An 11,987-nucleotide genomic window follows, 5' to 3' on the forward strand; every position below is an offset into this window, starting at 1 on the left:
CCTAACTGTGACTCTGATTGCTATGTGTAAACAGCACTTACCTTGGACAAAATAGTGTTTGTAGCCACATTTTCGGGAGTTCAACACCTGTGATACTAGCCAGACACCCTAAAGTCCTCAATGCCCAGCAAAGTACCAAAATTTTTTCAAATGAGCTCAGGATTGAGCAAATCCTCTTTTGGGGACAGCTTTTGCAAGAAGATCAGTTTCAGCAGCACATACTGAACACAGCTCTTTAGAAATGTAACCACATGTTTTGGTGTTGGTTACAGGTATCTAGTGAAAATTCTCCCTTGCTCTACCTTGGGCACTCTGACCTCCAGGTAAAGGAGGCTTAAAAACCTGTTCTTCATAAAAAGTGTCCCCTAATCTGTACCTGTGACTTGGATAAAGTCATTGGAAGTGGACTATGGCAAGAGGAAGACCTTCAAGAGTTGGCATTTCATAGTGGGCAGTTTGCTATAACCACCCTCTGCACTCTCTTTTCCTGTTTATCAACTTGTCTGTGACAGTGGGACCTAACAAGGCTCACTGAGTCAGCTCACTGAGATCCACAATATAACATTTGGGCTACGTGGCCTTCATTCATGTCTAGTCTACCTCCTTCTACCTTCCCGTCCATTGCTACCTTAAGCAGGGTCAGGAGCTTATGTTGTATAACTGCTAAAAAGCTAATTATGGCATGGTATATATGCTCTCCATAGCTATAGCAATGTGCTGCTCCATATTTTTCTGCCTAATGTGATGCTTGCATTTTTATTTTGGGGGTGATTTCAGTCTGTGGAGAATTGCATCTGCATCCTGCACAACCTTTCCTACCGCCTGGATGCTGAAGTTCCCAACAAATACACCCAACTGAACCACATGGCCAGGAGCGTTTATATGGACAAAACTCTCACAGGCTGTTTCAACAGCAGAAGTGGTAAAATGGAGGTAAGATGTGCCGCAGAGGCTTGGAAATGTGATATTCAGCCCCAGGCAGGGGCTGCAAGTGAAGAGCAGGATCTGAGCTTCCAGTTTCTTACCTCTTTGTAGAATGATGAGTATGGTGTCCCCCTTCCCGAGGAGGATTTTAAACCCAAAGGACCCAGCTGGCTCTACCACTCCGATGCCATCCGCACCTATCTGTCCCTGATGGATCAGAGCAAGAAGGATGCCACCCTGGAAGCTTGTGCTGGAGCTCTGCAAAACCTCACTGCGAGCCGAGGGCTGGTAAGCACTCTTCTCTCTTCTGCATACACGCAGCCAAACGTGTCAGCACTTTACAGTAATCAGAAAGGAAAATGTCCTCCTTAAACTTCAGGGCACTATTGCAAGTCTTTCCACAGTGGATGCTCCAGCTGAGGTATTTATTAATGCCAAAAATAGGGTCTCATGGGGGGCTATAATCAGTATCCCAACGGTCTATCCCAGATCCCTACACTGGGTTTCCAGGTTTCCCCAGTCTGATGGTCATACTACCAGCATCTACTGGTATTGGCACCTGCCATCCAGGACACCAGTGAGGATGTGCCCAGATGTGCACATGTTGACAGATGTCATTAAAGGAGAGAGAAAGGATGTGCATGCACCACTACCTGTGTGTGTTTTTTTAAGTGGGAGGTGGCTCTAATAACAGGGTGGATTGTGCTGTGGATTGTGGCTTGTCCTCACATCACAGTTGCTTGTAAAATAGCTCTGACAGATGTCCTAACCCATAGGTATGGCAGTGTGGAGGTGACAGGGGCTGCATGACACTGTGGGTATTGCGGGAGCTAGGGCATGGTGAGGGACACGTCACGACAGCAGCTCTGCTGTGCCCAGTTTTGCTACTGTGGGCATGTCCTTGCAGGCTGCGTTCACGTGGACAAACCTCAACTTGTCTGTTTGTGTCAAACTTCATCAATTCCAATTTAAATAAGATGGCTAGGGAGATAAAGAGATAATTATTTCATACGTAGGAGAGGCGTGTCACGTGTGCAAAGCGTTCCACCCAGAAACACGGAGTGACTCACGAAAGGAGCCTTTGCTGCTAGGACAGCATTAACCTGCCAGCTCTGATCTGCTGGGAGCTTTTGTTACGAGTCTGTCAATGTGAAATACTTTGGGAACTTTTTTTTTGGCTGTTTAACTAAGCGGTGCCACTAACAACAAGGTGGAGAGAGACTGTCACAGTATGGGTAGAGCTGATCAGAGAAATGGGGCTGGAGCTATGTGCTCCATGGAAATAAAAAGCCTTTCAGTAGTCAACATCATTACACAAGAATGTCTTTTGGGAAGGCGGGAAGAAAACAAACAAAAACCAGCTCTGACAGTGTTGAAGTAACTTATTTCAGCCTTCTGGTTGGAATTTGCCTGGATGTGCAGAAGTGGCTTCTCCTTTCCAGGGTCTTATTCCATCTCAGAGCTAGAGCTGTGGTGGGTTGCTGGGTTTGCTGTCACCTGAAGGAAAAGGAAGCAGAGGACAAGCTTACAAAGCTTACTGTAATCTTTTAGCTTATAGAGGATGGCTCCAAATCTCTTCTCAGACTCCACTTTACACATCCCAGTCCTGTTGGTGTGAAACTGTAACATGGCACATGTGCCTCCTGGAGCATAGGAGGGAAACTGGGTCTCATCCCACTGGAAGAGGGTTGTCTTCCAGCCCATTCTCTCCATTCTCATGTCACTGTTGATGGACACTGATGGCGACAATCTCCAGCAGCCTTTCTGGTGGGGCAGTAGCTGAGAAGTTCAGTTTAAACTCTATCAATAAGAGGGCAATTTATTAAGGGTATGTGCTTCAATGTCCATGAACACTCATCTGTATTGGCTACATCCTGAGATCTTCTAGATTTACATAAGCAAACATGAGATCAGGATCCAAGAAGAGTAATTTTGGTCTTCAGATTGTTTTTTAAAGGTATCCATTAGCTGTTCCTATTCCACCACAGCCTATTACTTGCATGGCAGAGAGCTGCAAGGGTGTTGAGATGGGCAAGGGAAACATGGACATGGGGGTGAAACTTCAGCTTTTGGGAATATCGGTTGGGTAAGCATCTGTCCCCACTCAGGCTCCAGAAAGAGGACAGAAGTACCAGTTGTATCGCAGAAGATGAGAGGCTGACTTTGCAAATGTCTGTGAAGAGGGGAAAATGACAAAGTAAGTGGGACTATGGTAGCAGAAGAAGGTATTATACAGATGCTTATTTTATAGTGTAGTCATGTTTGTCTGGCCCCATACATCATTCCAGTTGTATCCTCCTGGCTATAGAAGTCATGAGACATCTCTGTTCGGTCTCCTAGATGTCCAATGCAATGAGCCAATTGATTGGTTTGAAGGAAAAAGGTTTGCCTCGCATAGCACGGCTCCTCCAGTCCAACAGCTCTGAAGTTGTCCGGTCTGGGGCTTCTTTGTTGAGCAACATGTCCCGGCATCCTGTTCTCCACAAAACCATGGGTAAGTAATTTCCACCACAGTGGATTCCAGAACAATGTCTAGTTTCTAACTCTCTAATATCTGCCCATCTTGCTTTGTAAACCCCATAATAGGACTCCAAAATTGGTGCAAAGCAGTGTCATTTCTTGTGGTCAAAAGGACAGTTGCAGGTGATATCTGCAGGCTTAATTAACAAAATGTGTCCTATTTCAAAGTCTCTACAAGCATGTGGTATGCTTTATAGACAATGACAAATCTGCAGGATCATAAGGATGATAGTGTTTTGGGAACTGAGTTGGACTTGACTACCTGTGACCAACATCGTTGCCCTTCCAGAGGCCTGCAGCACTTATTTTGTCTCTGAAAATCAAGTGATTACTATTATGCCACTACTGTCCAACGTTATTAGTGTCTCCTTCCAGAGATAACACTGCATTCTTGCATTGAATAGTGCTAACACAAATAGTATTATTCACTTGTGCTAGGTTTTATTTAAATGTTGATTGGAACATTCCACCTCTTTAGCTCACCAGGTGCTCCCAGATGTATCACGTCTCCTGTCATTCCAGTCTGGAAATACCAACAGCTATGGCGAGATCATGACATCAGCTTGTTACACTCTGAGGAACCTCATCATGTCCAACCCACACCTGGGAAAGTCTTACTTGACAAGCAACATGCTAAATAATGTAGTAAGCCTGTGCCGAAATGGGTGAGTTTGGGGCAGAAGGCACGGAGAGGGTCATACGTAGACGTTTTTGAGCCCATATACTCTGTGCAAAGCCAGATTAACCCCAGAGCCTTCTCCACACCCTTCAGAGCCATAGTAAAGCATTATTCTTTTCCTGTGCTTGTAAATTGAGAGCCAAAAAAAATCAAGCATGTTGATAGATAGAAATCCTCAGCACTGGTTTCTTGGAAACAGGCATGAGCCATCCAGGGTGGGGTTTGTAAAGGGGCCTCAGGAAATTTGCTGGTTGAATTTTAAGAAATCCTAAAAAGAACTGAAGCACCAACATCTTAAACCCTTTTAAAAATCCCAGCCCTCAAAACAGGAGATATTAGTATGCAGCCTGACTGCCTAGCACCTGGGCTTCCCACTCACGGCTTCCTGCAAACCTTATCATGAAGGTGAGGTCTGAGATTCAAGCACTGCTGATACATTGGGGTTGTGCTTAGCTTTAACGTTCAGATTTGTTCATCTTTCTGTTGAAACATCCACCTCAAGTGGCAAAGATGCAGCTGTGATGATACATATATATATGTACCTCCCCTGGTCTACTCACATATATTTTAGAACTGAGCAATCTCAATGTATTTTACCACTTTCTCTTTTAGGACTTGGTTTGAGTTTTGGTGGTAGTAATTCTGTCCTGCTTGTTATCCATACTCCCTACAGCCCTGTGCAAAAGCTTGTCAACCTTTGCCCACCTGTATGTTCATTTCTGGCCAAACTGGTGTTAAATTTACATGATCTTTGACCACGTATTCTCCTTCCTAGACTTTCATCTTTCCTATCGTGTCCTTGTTTTAAAATACCTTATACAAATAACCTATTGTTTTCTGTTGTGAAAAGACATTTGCATGCCTTTTCCATCATCCTTTGATAAACCACTTACAATCCATCACTTGTTTCATGGCAGCAGAGGGACTCAGTCATTAGAAGTGGCTTCCTTGTTTAGGTTGAATCTCAGCCAATGAACATCCGTCAGTTTGCTGCTTTTATATGCTTCCACTTCTACAACAAGCCCAATTAACATGAAACCCATCCCTCTTCTAAGTCTTCATTGTTTTGAATAGTATTTACTTCTGCCTATAGTCCCTCTTTGGATCCCTCAGACCAGTTGTCAGCTAATTTACTACTTCAGCAAAGTGTTGCACAACTGGGGTTGTGTGTACCTTAATTGTCTTGACTGCTTTGTGTGATGAGCTTTGTTTGCAATGACTCACTAAACTGTGAGGAGTTACTAAACTCTGGGGATGTGTTCAGTGTGTTCCTTCTGTCTGTATCACAAATTCCTTCTGAGAAACTCCCCAGTTCTTACAATGTCCAAAACCTGAATTGTTCCTTTTCCTCCATTAATCATTTCTGTCCCCAAAGGTTTTTATGCTCTCCATTTTTTAGAAAAAATTACAATTTACACCCAGGACTAATCTTAACTTATTCGAGCCATATCATTTCAGGCTGTTCCCATGGAGCACATGTGAAAGAGACCTCCCCTCTAGTGAATCGGACACTTGCTAGTTCACAAGTTATCTAACTTTTCCCACTTTCCTGCGTAGCCTGTGAAGATAAACAAGAAATTTTAGGGTTGGATTTGTCTAGTCCTACATAAGAAAGAGCCTCACCCACTCCCTGATGGTAATAACTAGATCCAACATCTCTACTGGGGGCTGTTACCTAGGTTGGATGCAGACCCCATGCTCCCCACACTGATGCTGAATGTGGTGAGTCCCACGCTATCAACCTCCTCCATCCCAGCACCACAGCCAGCAGAAATAGAGAACAGACGAGGTCTCAGTGGTGACCAAATCACCATGGAGAACACCATGCCATGTTGCACCTTGTTAGTATTTTGCAGAGTTTTCTCTGTTAATCTGCCTCAGTTTCCCTGTGGACACGCCTCCTTCACCTCCAGCACTGGTGTTGGTTTGGTTGGTGTGTCTGCATAGTGCCTCCCTGGCATATGTTTCTTCTGCCACCCAACAAATCTTTACCTATATTTCTGAACTGGTCTCTCATTGCATTTGAAGCTGTAAATCATTTGCTTAACATGCTCAAACAATTTTATATTCAAATTTTAGTAAGAGCTTCCAGGTTACAGACAAGTAAGTTATGGAAGTTTTCCTTTCCTGTGTTCTTCTCAAATGCCAGCCAGTACTCCTTAAAGCTGAGATCTCTTTTTCTTGATGTTTCTTGTAGCTGTATTCTGAGTGAAAGGCATAAATGGTTCAGCAGTTTATCTGATAGCTGTGGTTTCTTCTCCTTCCTGGAGCATCCCAATTAAATAATTGTCTCCATCTCCTGCATATTACCTCATCTATGACACAGGCATCATAGTGGTGATGGTGTTCGTTCACTCTTTGTTATGTTTAATCCAAGTTGCCAAAATATTGAATATTACCTTCTCTTTTTGTTGGTGTTTCTGAAAAATCAAGCTACTCTTACTAATTTATTGTGATGTCTGATGACCTTTTCATCTTTGCTCTCCAACTGTCTGAAAAATATTCTAGTGCTCATTTTCAAGTGACAGTATTTCACTAATAAAATTATAATTTTTCCCAGTAATTCTACTGGCTGCACTAAAAGCTTTTCTCCAAAATCTCTTTCCGTACTTTAGAGCATCAGATTTGCAGTTCATGTCACAATCCCTTTATCACTGATTTGTTTCAGTTTCTCTTTGTTCATTCACTTTTCACACCTTTTCTATTGTACAATTTAATTCTGCAGTTTCTTTCATTGATTCTTTTCTGTGGAAGAGAGTTCTTCTCATCCACACATATCCAATTTCCCATTTCTTCCAAAGATTGCACCCTGATATCAATTTTATAAATTTAAGACATCCTGAAGAAATCCTTCTTCCAGGAATTCCTTGGCATGTCCTCTGACATACATAAGGTTCTTGATATTTTTGTCCTTTGAGGAAACATTATCTTCCCCCATTATTGGATATGCATGTACAAAATCTTTGTCTTTTTTGCTGCCCTCGTGCTTACCTCCCTGCCCCACCACCTCCTTCTGATCAGGTTCTTGTTTGTGTTTCACTGAGTCAATAGTTTTTTGGATGACTGCTGCCACTGCCACCAGTGGACACCTTCCTTGCTGTCTTTCAACAAATTTTTACAAGTAATTCTATTTGTAAAAAACAGGCTGTCCTTAAAATCAAATTTGATTTTCAGGCAACTTGTTTTTAAGAAAGTTTTTCCCCAAATCATCTGTCCTTGATATTCTGCTCCATGTTATACACTGCTATAGTCACACTATTCCCAGCACTTTTGTTTAGGATATGCTGCTTTACATAATGAAATTGTTGTCACAGCTCCATCACTTCATGTTTAATCTTTTTATACGTAAATAGTAGCGGTAGATGCTCTATGAAACAGAATCAGTATCAATCCTTCAAATTAAGAGTGGAGAAATTCTTTTGTCTGAATTTGTAGATGGCTCAGATACCAGATGCTGGTAACTTTGGTTTGAAAAGAAAAAATCTTTCGAGGTGTGCTCTGAAGATATAATGGCAAAAAGTATGTATTTGGCATCATTAGAAGCAAATTATAAAAAAAAAAAGAAAATTACTCTAGCTTAGAAAGAGAAACAACATGAAACAATGTATCCTTGAAAGAGTGTTCAGGACATGTACTGACCATCTAATCATAGATACTTTGGGGTTTATTGTTTTTTAATGGCTTTGCAGCCACGAACAACATTTCAGCCACAAAATTTTTTTAAACATCGTCATTCTGGTGACAGGGCATAGGATGCTTATAACCAGAGAAGTGATTTTGCAATAAAACCTAGTTCTTCCGTCCCAAAACTTTGCTCAAGAATTTCTGATTGTCTGCAGCTCTCCCACTCCTTCACACAATACCAATGTGTATAAGCTGCGCAATCCCTTTGGAATTTAGGACCATGTTAAACTTGCTCATTTCTTTGGTAACAACTGCTCTTTATGTTAGAGAAATACCCCTAAATTTACTGAATGCAGTTACATTCCTGCCCTTTCACATTCAGAGTACAGTGCTCGCAGGTCCCAGATTCTTGATGACCACTGTCAGTCCCATTTCTCGTAGCCTGATGAGGACTGTTTTGAGGACACAATGTTTTGTGAAGCTGTATCATACAGGGAGGGTCCTGAGTCTGGTCTCATACCTCTCCATCACCCTGGCCAAGACAGGCTGGGGCTGTTGCACTGAACCCAGGTCAGGAGTCTCCCACAGACAGGACGAGGTCCAGGAGATCAGGAGCAGTGATAAGAACCAGCAAGGAGGTTTATATCTAGGTTGTTGTATGAAATGTTCCAAAATTATAAAAGGTACTGCTATGACTCATGGTTTCGGAGCTGTTACGTGAGCAAGTATCTATTAACTTGTGCTGAGTAAGGACTTATGGTTGCAGATGTTGTTATTACAAATGCTCCCATCTCCTTCATCCTCACCAGGCAGCACAGAACCCTTTCCTCTGCTACTCTCCTGAGAGATTCGCCCACACTGTCCCTACAGACTCCAGGCAAGGATTGGCACCACTTCCCTTGTCTTTCACTCTCCCAAATTTCACACTCCAGAAACACTCCTTCAGCTCAGTTTAATGCTCGTTTTTCCACTCAAATCCTCCCCTCCTTTTCATTTGTCGTGTTCTGGTCCCAGAGGTTGTTGTCACATAACATTGCTGAGAGGGCAAGGAAGGTTTTATTGACAGTCCTCCATCAAGTCTAGCCAGCTTCCCAGATGGAGATGGGCTTATTTAAAGGCTGTCGGTAATGCATGTGGGTTGCTGCTCTGTGGCCTGCCATAATTCACCAGGATTGCTTTCATCTTCCCAGCTCCTGTCCAAAAGCAGCCGAAGCTGCTCGCCTCCTCCTGACAGATCTTTGGTCGAACAGGGAGCTCCAGAGTGTGCTCAAGCAGGTAAGGAAAACGCTTCTGCTTTTCGGCTGACAAGAACAACCCTGGTCTTGACTCACTCGCTGAAGACGGTGAGTTTGCAAAGGCCGTGATTCAGCAGCGAGTACGGGCAGTGGCTGGGAGGAGCCCGGGGCACTGGGAGGACCACGATGCTCTCAGCACACGGGCACCCGCCTAAGATCCAAGCAAGAGGCAGCAAGTCACAACTGCAGCTGCTGGGACTGACTTTAGGGACCAAGTGAACAGCAGCGTGTCTGTGTCAGGCAGCTTGCACCCTGGGGAGGATGCTAGCTTAGGTGGGCTCTTCCACGATGCTCCTGGAGTCGACGCTGTCCTGTGTGCATGGCATTGCTCTGTGCTGAGAACAGACCTGGACGTTTTGCACTAGCTTGGGAGATTCCCTTCAATTGCAGTCCATCGTGTAGGATCCAGCGTGTCCCAACAGGTCCCTGGCAAGATTCCTTCTCTCTTTCCCGCCATTTTCTTCTGTGTCCATAATCCTACCCTGTGGTTACATCACCCCTACAGTCAGGGTAATCTTTTAAACCAAGAAGAGGAGTATTTAGGATTTGTTTTCTCCCTGCAACAGAAACTGTGAAAGTACAGAGCCAGACGGGGCACTGAGCCAGCTTCCAGCTCCCAGTGGCTTTCTTTGAACAAGCTGGGTTTTTCCAACTCAACAGCAGCAGCACCTGCAGAGAGTAAAGGGCCAAATTAAAGAGAAGGAGTAACATCCACAAAGGGGAGTACCCTGGGGGCAGGAAGGTAGAGAGTACCTAAATACCGTTCTTATATTAACGGTTAGGGACTTTCTCCATAGGAGCTTGTGTAGCTTTGTGCCAGGCTCTGCTCAGGAGCCTGTGCCAACTCATTTTGATGTGACTGAGTCACTCCTGTGTTCACACAGATGTTCATTGCATAGGTACACATCAGACAAGAAGGATGGGAGTCCGCAAGGATATATGCATCATGCATATATCTTTGCTGTTTTTTCCAGGATGAGGAATAAGATGAAATAATTATTCAGTGAAGGATTAAGTAAAGGTTTCCTCCAGTGAAGCTGGAGAAATCCAGTTCCTGGTGGACGGAAAACAATTCAAAGAAGATGAAGTCCATCAATAAGGGTGACGTATTGAAGGCACACAGAGGGAGGACAGAGGAGGTTGTCTGAGAATGAAGCACACTTTTTAAGTGGAGGATAGCTGTTGAAGTGGGGCAGGAGGCTCTCTCTCCCAGCAATAGATAGCTATCAGTTTTGAAATTGGTATGCACTCACTGCACTTCATATACATCTGCTTTTTCAGCAAGGATTTGATAAGAACATGATGGGATCTTTAGCTGGAACAACATTCAGGACCCTCTCCTCCAGATTTTAGGAGCCTCTCCACATGCGTTCAGGCTGCAGGTGAGAATGGGGCCCTCATGCATGGGGAAGGGGTGGTTTCGGGGGCAAATGAGTGGAGCGTGAACCCTATGAGGTCTTTGCTGTTTTTAATCTCCCCTAAAGTGGGTTTGTGAGATTTTAATCCCAAATCTTATCAGCCCAAACTGCAAAGTGTTTGTTTCGATGAAAGGTCATAAATTGTGCAGTTCCTGGGTTTAGTGCAGATGTTGCCCACACTACACAGCTGTGTATTTTAGACATGCTCAGCACAGATGCCATAGGACAAATCTGTTGGACTTAACTATGCCTCATGTGTCTTCCTTACTTACTTTGCCAAGCAATAACTGACTAATTGCATTTTGCCAAATCCTCTCAGGTGGGGCTTTTCACAGGAATCTCTCTGACAGTACTTTCATTCCTGAATTTTGAATAATGTTATCCAGATAGTGTCAGTAACATGCAATTAATTCCAGCACATGCTATGGCATTAACCATCACCCCTAGGGACTTTTTGAGCACTTAATAATCTGCCTGTAAGCCTCACATCAAAATTTGGAACTACATGCTGTCATCTGAAAAATCCCAGTAGAGAAACCAGGTTAGAGAAATCGTGGGCAGACTTTTCAGGGCATCATTATGGTTTTTTCTTCAGTGTGAAATGAGGATTGAATCTGTAAGGTACTTCTGGTTCATAATTCCCACTGAAGGGAAAAGCTTTAAGCACTTTTCAAATATCTGATGTCTCTATGATGGGGATTGAGATTATCCAAAATTAATTATTTGCTCTCTTCCCCAACACGCTCTTTGCGATCAAACTAAGCACAGTCCTCAGGTAAGACAAAATGGTGCAAAAGCCCATTGCTTTCCTCTGCCCAGGTGTGGGTTTCACTTCTTGCTCTGTTGGGGTGTTTCCACTGAGACTCAGAGGAGCATGGAAGTCTAGGGTGAAAAGCTATGGGGAGTACAGAAACTGGGTACAAGACAAGAAAAAGATTTAAAATTGGTTTTGAATGTAATGAAAAGATTTCTTGAATGCTCTAATTACCTGGGCTTTTGGGTTTTGTTTGTTTTTCTCCATTTCAGAATTTGGAATTGGTTCATGTCCAGGAAGACAACCCTTTCACATTTACTTAGGATGTTAAAGATGTAGAGTGTTTCTGAGTTTAACTCAACTGTAAAGCAAACTAAACATATGGATTTCATGTGGATGATACTGATATTTTTAAGCATTTTCTTCTTTTTAGGGGGAGAAGGGACTTCTATTGAGGTTATACTTTCTTGATGTCAATAATTTTTTTTTTTTTTTTGCAAAGAGTGTGTCTGTGTAACTATGTACGTGTCGCTGTGTATGTGTGCATGCAGGCAACATACATGCGCACACATGGTGAGTAGGATCTCCCTCCAGGCTTAGTCCCCTGTCGTCCACCGAAAGTCGGTGTGAGTTGTGCAGTTTAACCCCCTTGCAGAGTTTTTTCCAATTCCACCAGATCCATGCACCAAATACTGCCACACTAAAAACATGTCACAACCTATTTTTACCCACAAGTATAAAAATGGCCAATTTTAGGTCCCCCATTGGATATG

General features: G+C 43.3%; 1 protein-coding gene across 1 annotated transcript in view; it reads left to right on the plus strand.

Annotated features, from left to right (window-relative positions):
* The window catches only part of PKP1 (plakophilin 1), a 43,664-nt gene extending 31,955 nt beyond the window's left edge, over positions 1-11,709 (plus strand). The window contains exons 8-14 of the mRNA XM_009922421.2: positions 778-933; positions 1,036-1,212; positions 3,265-3,418; positions 3,923-4,109; positions 8,938-9,022; positions 10,324-10,424; positions 11,487-11,709. Coding sequence (XP_009920723.1) covers positions 778-933; positions 1,036-1,212; positions 3,265-3,418; positions 3,923-4,109; positions 8,938-9,022; positions 10,324-10,395 — 831 coding nt within the window. The 3' untranslated portion in view covers positions 10,396-10,424; positions 11,487-11,709. The remainder of the gene's footprint in view (positions 1-777; positions 934-1,035; positions 1,213-3,264; positions 3,419-3,922; positions 4,110-8,937; positions 9,023-10,323; positions 10,425-11,486) is intronic.
* The last annotated feature ends 278 nt before the right edge of the window (positions 11,710-11,987 follow it).

This window comes from Haliaeetus albicilla, chromosome 26, assembly GCF_947461875.1.
Source record: "Haliaeetus albicilla chromosome 26, bHalAlb1.1, whole genome shotgun sequence".
Lineage (NCBI taxonomy): Eukaryota > Metazoa > Chordata > Aves > Accipitriformes > Accipitridae > Haliaeetus > Haliaeetus albicilla.